At 63.4% G+C, this 21,061-nt stretch overlaps 1 protein-coding gene and 1 non-coding gene across 3 annotated transcripts in view; both read left to right on the forward strand.

Annotated features, from left to right (window-relative positions):
• Positions 1-21,061, forward strand: part of RASGRF1 (Ras protein specific guanine nucleotide releasing factor 1) — a 90,546-nt gene that overhangs the window by 39,814 nt on the left and 29,671 nt on the right. The window contains exons 5-13 of one of the 2 annotated variants that reach the window (XM_039216902.1): positions 80-333; positions 4,318-4,397; positions 6,050-6,243; positions 7,004-7,113; positions 10,370-10,488; positions 12,193-12,353; positions 15,281-15,344; positions 17,016-17,152; positions 18,684-18,766. In XM_039216902.1, the coding sequence (XP_039072833.1) occupies positions 80-333; positions 4,318-4,397; positions 6,050-6,243; positions 7,004-7,113; positions 10,370-10,488; positions 12,193-12,353; positions 15,281-15,344; positions 17,016-17,152; positions 18,684-18,766 (1,202 nt within the window). Of the gene's footprint in view, positions 1-79; positions 334-4,317; positions 4,398-6,049; positions 6,244-6,672; positions 6,679-7,003; positions 7,114-10,369; positions 10,489-12,192; positions 12,354-15,280; positions 15,345-17,015; positions 17,153-18,683; positions 18,767-21,061 lie in introns of those variants that run through there. The other variant, XM_039216904.1, reaches the window with a different exon arrangement.
• On the forward strand, positions 12,819-12,975 carry LOC120220407. Its single transcript, XR_005525569.1, has one exon. It is a non-coding gene; the product is annotated as a U1 spliceosomal RNA (small nuclear RNA).

Genomic DNA, 21,061 nt, shown 5'->3' on the forward strand with positions numbered 1-21,061 from the left:
GCTCCCACGGAGCCCCTCCCCCCCAACCGAGCCCCTTCGCTCCCACGGAGCGCCCCCTGACGCAGCCGCCCCCCCGCAGGTGCAGAGCTTCCTGCGCGGCTGGCTGTGCAGGCGCAAGTGGAAGACCGTCATCCAGGACTACATCCGCTCGCCGCACGCCGACAGCATGCGGAAGCGGAACCAGGTGGTGTTCAGCATGCTGGAGGCCGAGGCCGAGTACGTGCAGCAGCTGCACATCCTGGTCAACAACTTCCTGCGGCCGCTGCGCATGGCCGCCAGCTCCAAGAAGCCCCCCATCACGCACGACGACGTCAGCAGCATCTTCCTGAACAGGTGAGGCCGCCCCGGACGCCCCCCGCGGCGGCGCCTCACCGAGGGCGGAAGTCGCTCCAGAAGGCGCGGGCGCAGCGCACGCGGAAGGGGAGGCGCTCGGCGGGGGCGTCGCGCCTGCGGACGCTTCTGACTGACAGAACGGGGGCGGGGGGCGGTGCTGCCGGCGTCCAGTGGGCAGAGGCGGGGCGCCGGGCCCCTGCCCGCGGCACCGACGGGCCGCAACTGAGCATCGTTCCACCCGAACGTCAGCAGAGCCGGCACTGAGCAGCCCTGGCCTAAGTGAGTTTTAAGTCGGTGTCCAGATGCGGCCCCACCGGGCCCTGCGCCAGCGGCCGCTTCTCCCGCAGGGGAGTCCTGCGCCCGGCGTGGGGTTGGCGGTGCCCGGGAGGCCGAGCTCTTCTGCCATCAACCACTTAGTCGAAGGAGTTTCTCAAAAAATGGTTTAAATAGATGAGCTTTTTGGCGGGTAATGAAGTTGAGTTAACTCGATAGAAGTGCTAGACAGGAAAGCACAAAACCAGAGCGCAGCTTGTAGGCGACGCCCCCATCACCGTGTGCCCCTAGATGTTCAGTCAGCCGTGACCCGGCCAAAATACGCCTGGCGCAGCCGCGTCACTGACGGTCACCAGCCCCGGCCCGGCCCTCTGCCCAGGGTCAGGATCCGGGGTGCAGGTGGGCGCGGCCAGGGTTGACAGAGGGTGCAGAGGCATGGGGTGGACGGGCCTGACTCGGTGGAGGCGGTCGGGCACCACAGTGGGGGCAGGAAAGAGACCTCAACCTCCTAACCTTCCAGAAACCGAGCCGCTGGGCCTCACGAGGTTGCTTTTGAACCGTGTAGTGTTTGAAGCTGTAACACTTCCCGGACCACAGCTGGGTCTTTCAGGCGCTGTGACTTGCTGGGTGACCTGGGCAGCACGGGGGTGGGCGTGGTGGCTGCCGGGCCCCACCCTGCGTTTCTCCATCTCCAGGCCTGGGGCCGGCCAGGGAGCTGCCTCGCTGGGGGTGGACAGGTGCCATGGGTCACGGGACACAGCATGGGGAGGCTTGAGTAACTGCGGGAGGCTCGCTGTCTTAGAGGCTCGAGAGGCCACAGGTGACCCCCAACAACGCACAGGTTAGGGGCGCACACGTATGACTTTGGACTCCCTGAATCTTAACTACCAGGAGGCTGCCTAATGGGAACATAGTGTTGTGTACGTCACACATATCACATGTCGTATCCTCAAAATGAACAAGCTAGAGAAAAGACAGCGTTAGGAAGATCCCCGGGAAGCTGGACCATGTTTATCACAGAAATCTCACACAGTGGGCCCGCAGCCCACCGGTCAGCTGGGCCCAGAGGCGTCGTGACGCTATCCTCTGAGCCTCCCTCTGTCTCAGCCACGAATGCGAGTCTTTGGTGACTGTTTGTCACAGTCACTAAAAGATAAAGGTGTGCTTTGGTGCCTACTTCATCATCCTATGATTTTGTCACACTTCGTGCATATTTAATGGTGCTCTTTCAGTCTAGAATCTTCGGCTGAGATTATTCACGCCAGCTCACAGCCTTGGTTCGAAAGTTGTTTGAAAAAAATACTCCACGGTTTATATTTTTATCGTTTAATGACTGCACGGATCAGGTCGAGTGCGTTTACCCAAGAACAGGAAGGAGGAACCCCCCTCCTGTCCCGATGCCAGGGGGTCCCTGCGGGCCCTGTTCCCCCCACCCCTTGCTGGCCGCAGGCCCCAGGCTGACAGGCACTTGCCTTCGAGGTCTCACTGATCTTGCTCCAAACAGTGGACACTTGATCAATTCTTAAGGCCTCCAGAACGTGAACCTGTCAGCAGGGGCTGGCACGGAGGGGCAGACGAGTGAGAGGGCCGCACGGGGCTAACCCTAAGCACCTGGGCTGCACGTGTCAGAGACGTCCCATGAGGCTGCCCTCCGGGGCAGTTGCGGTCTGTGCTCAAGGGCGCAGGCACGGCGGGTCCCTACAGGCTGCAGTTTTGACCCAGCTCTGTTTCCTGTTAAGCCCTGTACTTGCCCCACACGGTGCTGCTGAATCACAGGCAGGGGTCCGCCCACCGACGCGGCCCGGCTCCCGGCCTCGCGCTGCCCAGAGGGCTCGTTGCTGTGAGGCTCGGGACGCGCCGTCCCCTTCCTTGCAGGTGAGCTCGGCTGCCGGGGGCTGTGGGTGCAGCACCCAGGACTCGGGCCCCTGGCTCTCCCTGCCTCCAACCACAGCACAGAGGTCGGTGTATCACAGGCCAAGGGCAGAGGCCGCCCCACTTAGGGGTGTGGGGACATTTTGCACATCATTCTTTGCTGGAGTTTCAGGCCAAATGCACAGCCTGTTATAAAGCTGGTGCTTTCCCTGGTCGGGGATCCGCCCTGGTAGGGGATCCGTGTGTCCCCACACCTGGAGGACCATTCTCATGACAGTCAACTCTCTGTAATGATAGGACCACACTCAGACTGAGAACTCAGGTTTCCTCTACCCGGATTTTTGTTACCGTTCCCCCGGTGCCATGTTTTCCTTCCATTCTGTATGTCCGGTGGGTGTCATGGGGTTATAGGCTTTGCTGTCCAGCCTGGAGGTGGTGACTGTCTGTTTCTGTCCCCAACACCCCCTCCCCCACCAGCTGCCCCTGCTGTCTCTGCTCTTCCCTCCCAGCCGTCCTCCCCCCTGGGGTCACAGAGCCCCCTGCCTATCGGAGCCCCTCTGTACATGAGGGGGACCCCGTGCTCAGCTCCCCACATCCCTGCACCCCTCAGCACCCTCCATCCCGGATTGAGACCCCAGGGCTGGGAGAGAGGACAGAACCTGCACAAGCTCAGCCCCCGCCCAGGGGGAAAACACCAGGCGCCTGGAACAGCAGAACAAGGGGATGGCGGTGAGCAGAGAGCACTGGCCCAGAGAACATTCTGGAGAGAGGGGAAGCCGGGCTCAGAGTGCCCCAACTCTTCCTCTCTAGGCCTCCGTTTTCCTTCCAAGAACAGGGTACACGACTTTGGCATCCTACTAGACTCCCCATCTGGTTCAGGACAAGCCCAGACACCCTGGGGAGACCCCCCACATCTCCCAAGGGCGAGAGGGGTGCGGGGGGGGGAGGAACGGTCCGGGGGAGGGGCAGCAGGAGGAAGCAGGAGCCTGTCCCCGAGGCGACAAGCTGTGAGGACAGACAGGGCTGTGTTCTGGGGCCAGCTGCCTGCAGAGCCGCGGGTGGGGAGGGGTGCCGGAGGGAAGCCAAGGCCAGTGTGGCTGCCTGGGGAGTGCCAAGCTGCCAGTGCAGCACGCAGCCCCCAGCACGTCAGGGGGTGACAGAGCTGGTGCTTGGGGACACCGGGTCTTTTGCTCCCCTAACTTTTCCCCAAAGGGTGGCAGAGAACCAGGGGGACTGAGCACCTCCTAGGGGAGCGAGCGTGGACGGGGCACCTCCTGACTGAAATAGTCCCGTTACCTGCAGGGTTTACCCCATCTCACCTCCGTGTTTTGTGTGAAAGACTTGAGGATCAGAGACGTTAGGCATCTTACTGGAGGTCACACAGCTGGGGAAGGGATGTAGGCAGAGTGTGGCCCTGCTTCCTGTGGGTCTGAGGCCACAGCCCTTTTTGCATGTCCTCAGTGGCCTTTACTCCATATTCTGAAAAGCCCTGGGCTCCTCCAGGACCCTCCAGGGACGCTCCCAGCAGGTGAGAACCTGGGGACACAGGAAGGCGGGGGTCAGTGCAGCCCCTCTCGTTCAGGCTCCTAGGGCGCAGGCTCCGCTTGTGGCCGAAATTCTCGATTGCTTTTTAACAAGGGTCTTGGTGTCCGTCCCGCACTGGGCCCCACACAGGTGATACGGTCCGTGCCAACGGGGTTTGCACATGACCTCAGGGGAGACAGGGGCTTGCTTCCGGAGCCCTGTGGGGTCCGCGGGGGGACTGGCTTGGGGCGGGGGAGCCCTGGAGGGCCAGGAACCCCCCGGGCGGGGCTCACCTTGCGCTCTCTCCCCTTCCAGCGAGACCATCATGTTCCTCCACCAGATCTTCTACCAGGGCCTGAAGGCCCGCATCTCCAGCTGGCCGACGCTGGTGCTGGGTGAGTCGCCGGCCGCCCACTCCCCCCGGGGCCCTGCCGGGGCCACCGTCCATGCTGGCGGTGCTTCCGTCCCCCAGCGCCCCCCCCCCAGAAACCCACCGAGTCCCCCAGAGGGAGACGAGGACACGCGTGTTGGCAAAATTGTACTTCTAGGAGGAAGAGATGTATTTTTAGTTGCTTATGTACTTTTCCCTTTTAAAAATAATATCTATGTACCCATTTGAGAAAACTTGAGAATCTAGAGAAGTAGAAAAGGTTTAAAAATATCAATCATCGTTCTCCTTCCAAAGATAAGCGCTATAAACATTTCAGTGTGTTTTCTTCCAATTTTTTTCTATGCAGAAATCTTGGGTTTTTTTTCCCATTTTACATAATTGCAAACATACTGGATTTAGATTCTGAAGCTTGCGGTGACTGTTGTTTTATTTATTTTTATTTTTTTTATTTTTTTAGTTTTAGTTTTATTTTATTTTATTTGCTCAACCTTACAGCACCAGTGTCTTCTTATTCTGGAAGCATCTTTTTTGCTCAGTGTGTGACGCTTCCAGGGCCTGTCACTGGCTCAGAAGTAATCGTCTCTGCTGGTGACAATTTCTCCTTATTACCAGTTTCAAAAGTGGAATTACTGACACAGGGCGTCCCAGCCCTCAGGCCGTGGAGGCTTCTGACCCGGCGGGCACTTTCTCTTGTGTTCTCACGTCAGACACACCCACTGTCCCCAAGGTCAAAATCAGAGTGGCCTGGACAGACGGGGCAGCCCCTCCTGTCCTTCTCGGTCGAGGACACTGTCCGCTGGGCAGAGGAATGCCCCACCCAGCGGCCCCTGCCCAGAGTCTGTGACCAGGATGCATGTTTTCCTTCCTTAATGGGGTTAGGCAGCAGTTTTGGCGGGATGTCCATCCCACCCGGCAAGTGCTGAGGTGCGGGGGCCTGGGAGGGCAGGAGGCCAGCAGGGGACCCGCCTCATCTCACCAAAGCAGGTCTGGAAAGACGGGAATAGAGGGACCGACAGGGGAAGGGACAGGCTCAGGAGGGTGTGTGGTGTGGCAGGAAGCCATGGAAAATGCAGCCGGGAGACGTGCTTCTGCGTCCACCACAGACTCCCCGTGTGACCTCGGTCATCACTTGTGTCACAAGTGGGACAGGCTGGGAGGGAGGCCTCCTGGGAGCCCTCACGTGACACGGTGTGGGAGCCAGGGCAGGGGGGCAGCAGGGCAGGGCCGCGGGGTGCAGTTACAGCAGAGGCTTCGGCCGACCCCGAGGAAGCTCCGAAGCTGGGGTGATTCAGAGACATCCCAGACTGAGGGGGGCTCCCCCTCCGCACCTCCACCATGGCCGCCACTGGGTTGGGCATGACATGTGGGGCCACGGCAGGGAGGACCCAGCTGGGAGCCGTCAGGGTGTGGGGAGTCCTGAAGGGCCAGGGCCCCCCTGCAGCCCCCCTGTTGGTCCTCTGGTGCTGGGGGCCACACCCGACGGGCCGTCCCTGCAAGTCTGCCGTTCAGACGTGGCCCCAGCGCCGCCCCGTCTGGCCCTGGATAGGGCAGCAGCGCCCTCGGCACCCCGAGTCGGGCTCCGCTGGGCTGGGGTCCGGGCTGGGGTCCAAGCTGGGCCCCAGCCCCTGCCTCCCGCTGAGCCCGCCTTCCTCGCAGCCGACCTGTTCGACATCCTGCTGCCCATGCTGAACATCTACCAGGAGTTCGTGCGGAACCACCAGTACAGCCTGCAGATCCTGGCGCACTGCAAGCAGAACCGCGACTTCGACAAGTTGCTCAAGCACTACGAGGCCAAGCCCGACTGCGAGGAGAGGACACTGGAGACCTTCCTCACCTATCCCATGTTCCAGGTGCCGGACTCCTTCCCCTCCCCCCCTTCCAGGTCCCCGCCCCGCCTTCCAGGTCCCCTCCCCCGTTCCAGGCCCCCTCCCCCCGTTCCAGGCCCCCTCCCCCTGTTCCAGGCCCCCTCCCCCTGTTCCAGGTCCCTGCCCTGCCTTCCAGGTCCCCTCCCCCCGTTCCAGGTCCCCTCCCTCCCCCCCGTTCCAGGTCCCCTCCCCCCGTTCCAGGTCCCCTCCCTCCCCCCCGTTCCAGGTCCCTGCCCCACCTTCCAGGTCCCCTCCCCCATTCCAGGTCCCCTCCCCCCCTTCCAGGTCCCCGCCCCGCCTTCCAGGTCCCCTCCCCCGTTCCAGGCCCCCTCCCCCCGTTCCAGGCCCCCTCCCCCTGTTCCAGGCCCCCTCACCCTGTTCCAGGTGCTGGAGACCTTCCCCACCTCCCCCATGTTCCAGGTGGTGCCCTGGGGAGGGGGCCGAGGGGAGGGGGAACGAGGAGGGGGCCAGGCCCGGCCACGGGGAGGGGATCCAGCCCTGCCAGGCATGGGGGCGACCAGGACATGCGATGGGGGGCCAGCCCCACCCAGCGCCGCAGAGCGGGCCCTCTAACCCTGCCTGGGGGCCGGAGCCCCCCCCGGGCGCTGGTCCCAGACGGGACCCTGCAGGGGACAGAGTGCAGCCAGCCCCCTCCCCAGCCCTGCTCCCACGAGTCCTCGCAGCTGAGGGCGTCCCCTCCTCCTCTCTCTGCCCCCTCCCTGCCCCCGGCCCCTCCCCGCTGCAGATTCCCAGGTACATCCTGACGCTGCACGAGCTCCTGGCCCACACCCCTCATGAGCATGTGGAGCGGAACAGCCTGGACTACGCCAAATCCAAGCTGGAGGAGCTGTCCAGGTGGGCCGGGCTCTGGGCGCCCCGACGGGAGGGGGGCGGAGGACACCCCCAAGGGAGGCCGGGCTCTGGGTGCCCCACACAGGAGGCCAGGGCGGAGGGCGCTCCCAAGGGAGGCGGGAGCGGAGGGCGCCCCACACGGGAGACAGGGGCAGAGGGACTCCAACATGGGAGGCTGGGCCGGAGGGCACCCCCACATGGGAAGTGGGGGCGGGGGGCGCCCCACACGGGAGGCTGGGCAGGGGCCGCCCCGCATGAGAGCTTCCAGCCCCAGGTGGTGAAAGCCAGTGTTCAGCCTCAGGTGAGGACTGAGAGGAGGGGCGCAGCCTGTTCTCCCTGCGGGCAGAGCCCCTCAGCTGACTTGACAGCTCGAGGCTCAAGCCCGAGCGGCCACGGGGCAGGATGGCATGGCCGGTGTGTCCCTAGTGTGGACGGTCAGGGAAAGGGCACGAGCAGGGGCCGTTTGCTCTGTCCTCCAACCCTGAGGCTTCACGTGCCCACAACTCAGGTCAGCGGCTGGGGATGTCAGTGGGGAGACGAGCTCCGGTCCCATCCCCAACCCCCGGCCCTCTCCCCAGACCCCCGCCCCTGTCGCCAAAGCTGGGGAGCCGGCCTTCTGAGCTGGTGTAAGCCAAGCGGTTAGGGTGGAGGAGGGGGACTCTGGGGCAGAGAGGTCGGCCTCAGGCCAGACGCCTTGGCTCCCGTACGCCCCCACCGCCACCCAGGCAGCCCCCCAAGCAGGAGATGATGGTGGCCGACGGGTGGGGGTGAGGAGGAGCCTCGGATCCCAGGTGCATTTTGAAGAGAGGGGTCTCTGGCGGGCGGGACGCAGAGGCAGGGATTGGAGGCCCCGGACTGAGAAGACTGCGGGGGGCGGTTTGGAGGGGAGTCCTTCCTGTTCCGTGGAGTTTTCCCTGGGGCTGGGCTGGACCTCGGACGGCGGACTCCACAGATGGCAGGAAGGGCCAGGGCATTTGTTTCTGGGCGTCAGGGCGTCAGCTCAGAGACGTGCCCGTCAGGAGGCTGGTGACACCACGGGGGCTGCACCGCGTGGAGCCCAGACTGGAGGGGCCCTGAGCCCTGCAGAGCAGGCTGAGCCCACCTGCGTGGGGCCCCCGCCCTGCCCGGGCCTGCCAGCCACTCGCCTCACAAGGCTTCCCCAGGCTGATGGGGCCGCAGGCCGGGCCTCAGCTCCCACCTGGGCAGAGGGAGGGCTGGCTGGACCAGGGCGGGGTGTCCTCGGGGTGTGATTTCAGATAAACAAAACCCCGGGGGAGTGGGCGCCCAGTCCTTTCAGGCCCCAGGGAGCGGTCCCTGCACACCCTCCCCCAGGAGAGGTTTGGGGCCTGTGCAGCAGCGAGCCTCGTCACTGCCAGGCACCCTGTCCTGTGCAGGCAGGGTCCGGGGACACACGCGGGCCACGGTGTCTGGCCTGAGACCCCGGCTCCCTTCCCCCGAGGGCCTGAGCATGGGACCTGCTCTTCCTCTGTCCCAGCCAGTTACCTGCGCCTGGGTCCCCCACCCTGCCCTGGGGCCCTGAGGAGAGCTTCCAGCCCCTCCTGAGCTGTGCTCACAGACACCCACCTCCCTGAGATGGGCGGCCCTCACCCGCAGGGCTCACAGAGAACCAGGCACCGCCCCCAGCCGTGTGCAGCCCGCACCGGGACCCAGACCCTTGCCCTTCCCCGAGCCCCCAGCTGGGGTGCAGCCCGTGCCGGGACACAGACCCTTGCCCTTCCCCCAGCCCCCAGCTGTGAGTGCACTCCACACCAGGACCCAGACCCCCGGCCCTTCCCCGAGCCCCCCAGCCGTGTGCAGCCCACGCCGGGACCCAGACCCTGGCCCTTCCCAAGGCCCCCCAGCTGGAAGTGCACCCTGTGCCAGGACCCAGACCCCAGCCCTTCCCTGAGCCCTCAGCCAGGCGTGCAGCCCACACCGGGATGCAGTCCCAGGCCCAGGACTGACATGTTCTCATCAGCTTCAGTTCACATTTGCCTGGTGATGAAACCAGTTTCTCTACTTGGGAATCACCCCTTATTTTTCACTAAATGCAGCCCTTTCCCAGGAGAAGATGAAAAGGCTTCGGTTACCCTGGGTGCTGACTCCCAGCCCCAGGTGCCAGCACAGCCCCAACAGGTGCCTCCCTGCCTAAGGTCCCTCCCGGAGGAGGGCCAGAGCCTGGGCTCTGACGACAGCATCACGGGGCACCGAGGCTCCGTCTGATAACCAGAGGAAGAAACAGAACTATGCGTTAAGTGACCTGCCTGTTGCTGAAGCGCGTGCCGCATGTCAGACGCAGGGTCAGCGCGCAGAGTGCACCATCCCCCATCCTCACGCCAGGTCCTGCTGCGGGAGCTCGGGACAGAGGTGTCACCACTCAGCACTGTGCTGCTGTCACAGGCCACACACCAGCCCAACGGGCGGCCCCTAGTTGTGGAATCAGCAGACAAAATGGGGCTTTGTGCCTCTCCTGGGGTATGTTGGGCACGTTTTCCAGACCTCTCCCCAAAATTACCCATCACCTTCCTGAGCCCCGAAAACTCGGCCACCTTTTCTGACAACGCTCGTAATTAAAACTAGGTAACTGGCGCCACCTCTTGGAAAGGACAGGTGCTGCGTCTGTCAGAACAGGACACAAGGGAGAGGTGCCTGGAGTCTCAGAATAGCGCCGGCTGTGTCCTGCTTCCCTCCCAGACGGGCTGGAGCCTGTGGACGTAGACTGAAGTCAGGTCCCCCTGAGCCCACTGGGTTGCCGGTGCCCCAAAACTAAATCCGGAACCCAAACGACGTTAAGGAAACAACCATTTAAAAGGATTCAAAGGAAAAAACAGCAAGTGCAAAGGCCTTGAGGCAGGGATGAACGTGGTTTGTTCTGTGGGCGGAAATAGGGTCAGCAGTGGCCTGAGGACCAGAGTAATGACCAAAGGATGCTTGTGGGCTGCCATCTTCCTCTGCGTTCTGCTGTTCTGTTCCACGTGGTTCAGACTTTTAGATCAGACAGACCTGCTTCCTCAATTGTTGACCTCCGTTTCCTTTTCTGTGAAATAAGAACATTGACCTCCTTGGGTTTCCAGAAGAGTAAAATGAGATCATGCCTGTTGAGTGTCCTGGGCACAGTGGGCGTTTGACAAACACATGCTCTCTGCCCCTTCAGGACTGCAAGCTCGGAGAAGCCTGGGGGCCGGGCTTTCCTGCCAGGACTGCCCAGAGGCCTGGTCATGGTCTCCTCCTGTCTCTGACTTCTTTCCTGTCCCCACAGGATAATGCACGATGAAGTGAGCGAGACAGAGAACATCCGGAAAAACCTTGCCATCGAGCGCATGATTATTGAGGGCTGTGAGATCCTGCTGGACACCAGCCAGACCTTCGTGAGACAAGGTGCGTCCCCCCGCCTGCCCTCCCCCGCCCCCCGCGGCCCCACGGACACCTCCAAGCCAGTGTCTGCCGAGTGTGGAGGGCTGTGGACGTCATGCCCACACCTGCAGCCTGGGCAGCTGGATTTTGCTCAAAGCCCCATGTGGCCCCTGGGGCCCTTCCCCTGCTCACCCTGCCCAAACTGAGTAGCATTGGGTCCACGCTGGAATGCCAAACAACAGCCCCTGCTGGCATGGGCATGTCCCTGAGCAGAGGGCTTCCTCCCTCCCCTGGGATTTTGGGTTCAGAAGCCGTTTCTCACTCGTTCATCATGCATCGAGCGCTGGCACCTGCCTCGTTCGTGCCAGGCCAACGCTGGGTGCCAGGGACACCCAGAGAGGAGGCTCCCTCCAGGAGCGGACAGTGCAGGGGGTCCTGATGAGACAGACGCAGGACAGGCTCCAGGCAGTGCCAGACGGGGCGAGAGGCAGGGCAAGGGGAGTCAGGGAGGCCTTTCTGGGAGGGGAGGACAGATAGGAGCTCACGGCAGCGTGGAAAGGAAGGACTTTCCCACCAAAGGGCGGGACTCAGGGAGCCACAGGAGGGAGCTCGGGAGAAGGCTCCCCAGTGCCTGACTGCTGGAAGGCGAGGGGAAGGGAGGGGTGGGGCGGGAGCAGGGGTGGCAGGTGGCTTTGTCCCCGAGATGGCTCTGCCCAGGAGCGGCCTCTAGCATGCGGTATCGGGAACGGGGCCAGTGTGCCATGCCTGAGCTGTCATGGCCTCTGTGGCTGCAGGGCTATGCCTGGCACTCGCCCGTCTGCGCCAAAGCCGGCTCCCCGCGTGTGCTGCTCCCCAGACCCCAGCGCCACCCTGCATTCCTGCCACATGGGCCCTGCCCTGGAAGCCCCTCCACTTTCCAGGGCCCTGGGAGCAGGGTCTGAGGGGTTCCAGGGCCCTGGGAGGGGGGGCTGAGGGGTTCCAGGGCCCTGGCGGGGGGGCTGAGGGGTTCCAGGGCCCCGGGAGGGGCTGAGGGGTTCCAGGGCCCTGGGAGGGGGGCTGAGGGGTTCTAGGACTCTGGTGGGGGCCTGAGGTGTCCTGCAGGGACTGGCTGGGGGTCGAGGGAGCGTCCAGGTGCACCTGCTACCAAGACCTAGGACCCCCTCGTCCCCACACCCCAGCGCCACCCTGCATTCCTGCCACATGGGCCCTGCCCTGGAAGCCCCTCCACTTTCCAGGGCCCTGGGGGGGGGGGGTGGGGGGTTCCAAGGGCCCGGGCGGGGGGGCTGAGGGGTTCCAGGGCCCTGGGAGGGGGGGGCTGAGGGGTTCCAGGGCCCTGGCAGGGGCTGAGGGGTTCCAGGGCCCTGGGAGAGGGGGCTGAGGGGTTCCGGGGGCTGAGGGGTTCCAGGGCCCTGGCAGGGGCTGAGGGGTTCCAGGGCCCTGGCGGGGGGGCTGAGGGGTTCCAGGGCCCTGGCAGGGGCTGAGGGGTTCCAGGGTCCTGGGAGGGGCTGAGGGGTTCCAGGGCCTTGGCGGGGGGGCTGAGGGGTTCTAGGACTCTGGTGGGGGCCTGAGGTGTCCTGCAGGGACTGGCTGGGGGTCGAGGGAGCGTCCAGGTGCACCTGCTACCAAGACCTAGGACCCCCTCGTCCCCACATGGTGACCCATCTCTGAGCTGGCCGGCAGCAGATGGGGCTCTGGGAGCCGGGCTCAGGGTCTGCCCCCCACCCGCAGGCTCCCTCATCCAGGTGCCCATGTCTGAGAAGGGCAAGATCACCAGGGGCCGCCTGGGCTCTCTGTCCCTGAAGAAAGAGGGTGAGCGACAGTGTTTCCTGTTCTCCAAGCATCTCATCATCTGCACCAGGGGTTCCGGCGGGAAACTCCACCTGACCAAGGTGAGGGCCGCAGGGGGCACCTGGCGTCCTGGCTGACCCTGACCTGGGCCCAGACGGTGGTCCGGGGCGTCAGAGACACATGAGTGCACGCGTGTGCACTGCTCTGACGGGCGGTTCTCTGCTGGGGAATCATGGGGAACGGGGGCGTGCGTGTCAGGACCTCTGGTGCCAGGGCGGGGGGCCAGGGGTCTAAAACCCTAGGGGTGCACACATGTGTGCATGTGTCTGCCGGCGCGTGCACATGTGCTGTGCGTGTGTCTGCCGGCGTGTGCGGGCCGGCGGGAGGGGGTCCCCCGCAGGGGCCAGAGCAGCACCGGAGCCTCTGTTGAGGAGAAGCTCCCGCAGCAGCTCACGGGGTGTCTTGGACCTGACGCGCCAGCACGAGCGCCGACACGCGGGTGGGTCCTCATGGCCCCAGGGCCCTACGGGAGACCCCACACACTCGCTGATTGACCTGTCCTCAAAATAGGCACTGGCTGGGGGTACCATGGTCACGAACCTGGTTTTCCCAGGGGGAGGCTTATCCACCGGCCGGATGTGCTGAACCCTGCAATTTCCCCAAACGTGGGAAACTCGGCGGCATGATTTGTGGTCGCCGAGGATGGCACTCCGCCTCCCCGGACAATTTAATAGTCACAGAGGACAAAGGTGAAGGAGAATCAGCACCTCAGAGTTCTGCTCCTTCACCGACCGCAGAGCCTTGGCTCCTGCTGCCCACTTCTTCCCCCCAGAAGCCCGTCTTCCTGCCCTTCGCGGCTAAGATGCCACTTGCTGTCAGCCTGCACCCAGCCTGGCACATCACTTCCCTCACTGCCCTGAGCTCCGGACCTGGCCCCGGCTTGGTGCACACAGGAGGGCCCAGAACAGCCCCCGCCTCCCGTCTCTACCTCAGTTCCCTGCCGCAAAGCAGGGGTAGCCATCACCAGAGGCAGGCGGTGGGGCCACACCTGCCCGGTCGAGGCGACGCACCTGCACTATGAACCGCAGCCTCCCGGGGAAGCTCGCTTCGGAGGGTCTCGGCTGTGCAGCTGCGGCCTGGAAAAGGCCGGAAGGTGCCCTTAATTAAGCCAGAGCGTCGGGCAGACGGCTCTGGAGGACCCGGGCCACCTGCCCCAGGACCCCCTGCAGCTACAAGACCCCGTGGCTCCGGGGACGTGCTGCTTGTGCGAACACAGCGACAGGTCAGCCACTTGGCTGCCCGAGGGGAAGGTAGCTTACAGCCAATACTCCAGTTCCAGCAAACTCCGCATCCCGGAGAGCTTTCCTCGTTTATTAGCTCTGGGTTCCTGCTCTGAGGACCCTGTCAGGCTGGAGGCGGCATCGGTGGGGCGGGTTGAACCAGAGACGCTGCCTGAAGCCAGGTGTCTTTACGTTTGGTCGTTTTGTTTTATTTTGGTTGGGGGTGTTTGTCGGAGCTTTGCAAGTATTTTAGCATAAGGAACACAGAAATGCTGCTCGAGTCCCAGCACTGCCCCCTGCCAGCAGGTGCCCCACCGAGCCTCGGTTTATCCATCTGCACAATGGGAGTGAGAACACCTCCCTCGGGGATGGTGTAAGTATTAAGGGAGTGGGTGCAGATCGCGTAGCGCGGTGCCTGGGACTCAGTACGTGCTTGGCGGGTAAAAGTCGTTGTCACTTTTAATTATATAACAATGAACTTGTAATAATGCTAGTGGTAGCGAGCCCTTGGGTAAACATTACTGTGGGCCAGGCACCCCCCAAATATGCACACTTAGCTCAGAACAGCCCACTGAAGCCACTGCTGTTACCTCCCCCATTTTATGGATAAAGGACTTGAGGCGTCGGGAAGCCGGCAAGCAGCAGAGTGGGGATTTGAGCCCAGGCAGGCAGTCTGTGTTCTTGAACCACAGGCTCAAAGTCAACAGAAGGAAGAGAACGTCAGAGAGAGATGGAGCTTTGCAGACCATCAAGCCTGGGGCTTGCCCAAGGCCACCAAACAGCCAACAAGAAGCAGAACCCATGATCTGGGGACACCCCGATGCCCCTCCCGTGCCCCCTGCCCCCTGGACAGCCTGCCCTGCAAACACTGTGTGTGTGAATTGAATGCGTGGCCAGCGTCTCTGTCGCCATCGTTATTACATCACTTACCCACTTCTCTGCTCCGTGGGACAGATTACCCCACGTCCACGGTCTCAGCTTCTGAGTGAGGAGGCCTGGAGCCCATGGCTGGGGGTGGGCCTGGGGTCTCACGAGCTAGCATCCAGTCCCCGGAGCTGTACTAGCGTCTCCACTGTGATGCCCTCACGTGGCACTTGGGCTTCCCCCAGAACAGGTGGTCCAAGGGACCCCCACAGAGCAAGGGCCCCCCCAGGCACACAGCATCGGAGAAGCAGTTCAGATGGAGTCCGGCCCACACCTGGCAGGGAGGGGAGCGGACCTCAGCTCTGGGAGGAGGCGTCAGCATCTTGCGCCCGCAGCTGTGGTCACCATTCACCGAGGCGTCAGGGCGTCTGATGCCCGGAGATGCTCCCACACTGAAGGATGGGAGGCACTTTCCCAGATGCCTCCCAATAATAGGCAACCAGCGTGGGGCCTAAGGTCAGGCCCCCAGGCTCTCAGGGTCTGGTAATCTCGGGCACGGCCCCCTCTCTGATCTCATCCCGTCTGTGAAATCAGAACAAGGCCCGTGGGGAGTCCAGTAAACCTGTGTCCAGGATGTGGATGTGAAGTCTCAGCCCAGAATCAGGGATTCCAGGCCCCCCGCCCCTGCCCACCCTTGACCCTCATCCCAGGAAAGCCCCTCTGAGACAGTCCCCCTTCTGATCCACTTCATGGGGCCCCGATGTGAAGAGCACAGCCTTCCACGTGAAAACCTGACACGCACGCCCTCCTAAGGCCGCCCCCCGAATCCCGGGCCCTTCTCCAGCCGTGTCCTGGTCACTTGAGGCGGCCCTGCTGTCTTTCAGAACGGGGTCATCTCCCTCATCGACTGCACCTTGCTGGAGGACCCAGAGAGCACAGAGGAAGAAGGTACTGGGAGCCGCACGCATGCGCACAGCCGCTCACGCACTCTCACCCACCCGACCTGCTGAGTCAGGGGGCCATCCCGGTCCTAGACCCGGGGAGGCCGGGCCACATGAGGGGGCCTCGGTCAACCTCCCCCGTTCCTCCCACACCCCTCAGGGCCCCCGGATTGTTGGCACTGTTCAGTCTGGGGTCACTGCACTCTGCCGAGCAGCCACATGCACAGGTCCACGGGCACCACGCACGGTGGCTGCCCTGGGTCTTGCACAAGAGGCCGGGAAGGCCCTGGGCCTGCTGTGTCCTCCAGTGGGAGGTGTGGGGACACGTGACACCAGCGGGGGAGTAGGGGGTCTGCCCCAGCAGAGGGGGAGGGGCTCTGTGGGATTTCCCTCCCTGGGAGAGGGGGTCATTGTTTTAGGTTACAGGCTGGGGTCGCCAGTGTCACGTGCCTGGGCTGAGGTAGGTCCTGGTGTCCCAGGGCACAGGACCCTGCATCTTCGCCCCTCCCCAGACCAGGGTGCCCCAGAGCAGGGTGCCTCCGAACCACCTCGAGTCCTGGTCCCGGCAGGGGGCTCAGGCTGGGGGTTTGCCGGGCACAGGACTCTCGTCCACACACACTCAGGCCCCTGCCCCCAGTCAGCCCCGACAGCAGGGCTCCGTGCCTTCCCTGCCCGTCCGCTGGAGCCGAGCCAGGCACCCCCAGGGGAAGGATAAACTTGAACAGTCTGGCTGGAGCGCCCTTGGCCACGGGAAAGCCCAGGCCCCAGTGCAATGGTCAGGCCCCAAAGCCACTTTCCCTCCAGGGCCAAGGGAGGTAGAGGCCCCGTGCTGTGAGGCACCCTCACACAGGCAGGCGCCCCACTTCTCAGGGGACCCGGCTCCATCCTGTCCCCAAGTCCCCACACAGAGCAGGATCTCCCGTGCCCATCAGAGAACCCCGCAATCCTCCAGGGTCCGAACTGGAAGGCTGGGGGCCCCAGAGACCCCACATCGGCTCTAAATTTACACAGAGGCACCTGCAGCCTGGGCGGGAAGGGCGCCCCCCACGGCCACATAGCAACCCCAGGATGGGGCCAGGCTGCCACGCTGTTCCGCCACGCGGTTCCCGGTTCACATGGGCTCAGTGAAGGCATCGTAAACTGTGAGCTCAGTCTTCTGGCTCCAAGAGCTGAAGGAAGCTTTCAGGTTGAGAACAGCAACTAAAATACAGAGAAGGCACTTTGCCCTTGGGGAGCTCCAAAGGAGCTAAACGTCCGGTCGGTCGTGGCCGTGGAAGTGTGAGATCTGAAGTTCCCCATCCGGCCCCCCTGGGATGGCAGGACGGCCCCGCCCTGAAACCATTCTCGTCCTGGCCTCGCTGCCGGGGAGGGTCTCCAGGACATCCTCACTCCTGACCTCGGCTGCCCCAAGGTGTAACAAGGGCAGAGGGCGGCCCCACAGCTCTGTCCCCAGGCTGCCCGCGTGTTGTGAGCTGCATCTCAGCCCAGGCCCTTGCTCTGTCCATCTGTTGAGGGTGGGGCCCCAGGGGGTGCGGGGGAGAATGTCCAGCACTGCAAGTGGCCTGGCGCCCGGCCGCCACAGCACCTCCCCCTGGAGGTCAGACAGGCACGGCCCTTCGGAGCTTCCCCAGCTCAGGGAGCCCTGATCATTCTAACTCCGCGTTTTGCCATCCGGAAGCCAAAGGATCCAACCAAGACATAGACCACTTGGATTTTAAGATCGGGGTGGAGCCCAAGGACTCCCCACCTTTCACTGTCATCCTGGTGGCCTCGTCCAGACAGGAGAAGGCAGCGTGGACCAGTGACATCAGCCAGGTGAGCGGGGTCACCTGTTCCTGGAAGTGGGGTGGGCCCGTGAGGGTGGCTGCCGTGCTCTCATGGAGAAGATGTGAGTCCCCTCCAGGCACAGCCTGAGGTTGCGCAGTTGCACCCAACCTGCAAGAGTGGACTGGGCCCCCCAGGCCCCTGCAGACTTATAAATGCAAATCTTTGGCACAAAGCCTGGGAATCTGCATTTTAGCACATGCCCCAGGGCATTGGTATGCACAGAAAAGTCTGAGCACCACAGCCCAGGGGTGCTGGAGACCAGAGAGCCCAGAAAGAAGGGAAAGGCCCCTGGCGGCCTCAGGTCAGCTACATCAGCCTCTGCTGAGCCTGCACAAGCATTAGGGCCATGAGCACCACCCCCCCCCCCGGAACGGCACACAGGGAAAGCAGACTTTCCAGGGACCGCTGAGCAGAGTCAGGAGGCTGTGGGCTCCCGTGGGACCAGGCAGAGATGCGAGTCTGGAAGAGGCCGTCAGCGGCACTGGGCTTCTGGGCAGGCGGGGGGTTAGTGCAGCTGCGTCCCCGCAGCGAGAAGCCTCTCCCCGGCTACCCGCCCACAGCCTGCTCTGCAGGTGGGTGAGTGTGCTGGGGGGCAGCGGACGGACGGAAAAACTGGGGGTTTGCTCTCTTAAAAGCTGGGCCCCTGCCCCGGGTCTGCGCCCCACTTCTGGGCTGCCCTGACCACCCGTTCCCCCACCTCCCTGGCCTGCTGCCCATCGGGAAATGCCGGACGAACGAGGCAGGACAGGGTGCTGTGAGGTAGGTGTGGGCTCTTCCTGTGAGCCCAGCGCGCCCCAGAGAAACCTGGAAACCAGACATGAGGGAAGAGTGCTGATCCCAGCAGGCGTCAGGGCCCCCAGCCCGGTACCGGGAGGAAACCCTCCCACGGCAGAGATGTGACAGCTTGGGGGGGCGGGATTGAGAAGGGACCCCCCAAGGAAACGATGTTTCCGTTTGGGTGGGCACTGCTTCTTCAGAGCAGAACGTGGATTTTCATTTTTTGGAGCCTGAGTAAAAGGTCGGCGTGTCTTCCTCTGTCCCAGCAGCCTCACCCCTGCCAGGTGGGAGCTTTACCCTGGAAACCGCCTGCGGCCTCAGGGTATTGGCTGTGGGTGGCCAGAGGACCCAGGGTGCAGGGCAGCGTGTGCACACAGGGGCACGGAGGGCCAGCTTCCTGGAGAGGGACCCTGACCACTGTGGATCTGATGTCGTCCTTCACACCTGACCCCAGAGGTCAGCAACACAGGCACCAGGTTGGGCGCCTCCTCTTGCAAACAGCTCAGCTACGTAAGAGTCATTGTCCCCGCTTTGAAGACAGGGACAGGAGGCCCAAGGCAGTCAGGCGAGCTCCCAGGGTCACTGAAGGGGAGCTGGCCTCCAGACGCAGCCAAGGGAGGCTGTGCCGGACGACACCCTCAGGCGCGAGGACCCCGCGTCAGGCCAGGCATGCCAGCCGCCCCCTTGATGAGGGGCCTGTGACGGTGGCGGGGCTCTGATCCCCACCCCCCTCTGATTCCAGTGTGTGGACAACATCCGCTGCAATGGGCTCATGATGAACGCGTTTGAGGAGAATTCCAAGGTGACTGTGCCGCAGATGATCAAGTAAGTGCCCACCGCGGGGCTCCCGGGGTGCCGGCCGTCTGTGCGGTGGGGGGCGTCTGCCGGGCCGTCTGTGCCGTGAAGGGCGTCTGCCTGCTTGTTGGTTTTGAGCTAACATCTATTTGCACGAGGGCTTTGGCCTAGTTTCTGTGTAGAAGACGTGGATTTCTGCGGCCGGCTGTTTAGAACTATAACACAGGTGAAGCTTTGTGCGTTCTTTTCTTTTCCTGATTTCAAAATGAGAACACGGGCTGCAGGGCCCCTGCGTCAGTCTGAGCGGGCGCAGGGGCGAGGGGGCCGGCATCCCGCAGCACTCTGTCTGATCTCCCCGCTGGCCCGGCCAGGTGCTCACCCAGTGGTGTGCCCTACTGCCTCCCGGCTCACCCCCCTCCTGCCCCATCGGGGCGGCGGCCTGCAGCATCCTGACGCTCCAGGCGGGTGCTCTGTGGGAGGGCGCTGGGCAGGGTCGTGTGCACAAGGTCTCCTGAGGAGCATCTAGGCAACATCGGGAGGTAACGTTCGTCTCCGTGACTGCACAGCCGGGGCCGGCGGAGCCCGGGGAAGGACTGAACGTGACGGCAGCATCCTGGTCCCCAGCTCGGCTCTGCGTGTGATGATGGACGATCACGTGCTGTTTCTGAGCTCGGGCTTCTTGTAAGATGACAATACCTCCCACCACCGCCTGGATTTGCGTCGTTTGGGGCCCGAGGAGGCGCGTGTGTGCCCTTCACACGCAGAGGGCTAGCGGTGGTTCTGCGGAGAAGCTGGGCGCCTCGGACGGCCCGTTCAGGAAGCGCAGGTAGAGAGACAGCGTTCGGAGCCAAGTTCCCGACTGGGCCGCGCTGGCGTGAGCGCCTGCGGCCGCAGAAACCCCAGCGCAGCCGCTTCCTGACCAGACCTGCTCTCTCGGATGCGACGAGGCAAAGCGGGGGTTTGGTTTAATGTGCAGATTAAAATCACATAGAATTACAGTTAAACGTGGAGCAGAGCCCACTCGTCTGCCGAGGATGCTTCTCGAGGCAGCAAGAGTGAGCAGGGTGTCAGCTGTGAAGGTAGAAATAGTGACAGAGTCAAGGGAACATCCAAATCGAAGGGACTGTGCCGAGGACGCACCACCCCCAGGCTCCAAGAGGAGCGGCCATGGGCGGCAAGTCACCCCGCGAGGGCTGTGGGGGCAGAGGCGACCACACGCGCCCGGAGCTCACCCTTTAGTGAGAGACACACTCGGGAGGCGATGAAACACCGTCATGAGTCAGAGACGGAGTCTGGGTGACGGGGCCCCAGGGGGGCTCAGTCGGTTACACATCCAACATCAGCTCAGGTCATGATCTCAAGGCTCATGGGTTCGAGCCCCGTGTCAGACTCTGTGCTGACAGCTCAGAGCCTGGAGCTGCTTCAGATTCTGTGTCTCCCTCTCTCTGCCCCTCCCCTGCTCACGCTCTGTCTCCCAAAAATAAACATTTAAAAAAATTTTTTAAATAAAAAAGAGACGCGGGAGTTACACCTGGTGGTGCAGTGTCACTGTCCCGCCCCCCTGGCCCAGCAGCCTTCCCGCTGACGTCAGTGACCAGCCGGCCCACGTGCACCCATGGGATGCTGGGCCAGCGGCACACGTGCTGTGTCCGAGCTGCCCGCCAGGTGTGCCTGGCCACGGGGCGCGGGCCCACAGAGCCGTGTCAGGCGCCCTGCATTTCCAGGGCGGAGGGTAAAGGGCCAGAGCGGGTGTCCAGGCCTGAGCACTGAGTGTCCCCCGAGCCTCGTCAGGCTGTGCCGTGAGCATCTGGTGCCCACTGGGTCCTTCCGTCCTGGGCTCACACGTGTGCCGAGTGTGCGTGTGTCCACCGTGTTGCACGCTGGATTCCTCACGTTCTCTAGCGCAGGTGGGTTTTCTTAAACAACACAGCTCCGTGAGCAGCAGGGCAGGAGTCAGGTGAAGGTGACGTAGCGGGCAGAGTCGGGGTTTCCTCTTTGGCTGTTAGGGCTGCCCGGGTGGGGACGGGCTCCCGCAGCTGCCCTCTGGCAGGGGGCCAGTGGGGACCCGTGGTGGCCAGGGGACAGTCTCTGTGCGTGTCCCACACAAGCCTGGGTTTCTTGCACGGTCCCCACATCGGACCGTGAGTCAGGAGGGTGCTGACGTGGGGTCTGCGGGACCAAGAGGCAGGAAGCCTGGGCCCTCCGGTGCCTGGCTGCTGGTGACCCGAGCGAGAGGAGGGGCAGCAGCCACTTGGGGAGAGCCAAGGGGCCCCATTGCACCTGCCCCCACTCCCGGGCGCTATGGCTGGGCCCCAGCAGGGGCAC

This window comes from Hyaena hyaena, unplaced genomic scaffold (assembly GCF_003009895.1).
Source record: "Hyaena hyaena isolate Hyena2069 unplaced genomic scaffold, ASM300989v1 scaffold_13, whole genome shotgun sequence".
NCBI lineage: Eukaryota > Metazoa > Chordata > Mammalia > Carnivora > Hyaenidae > Hyaena > Hyaena hyaena.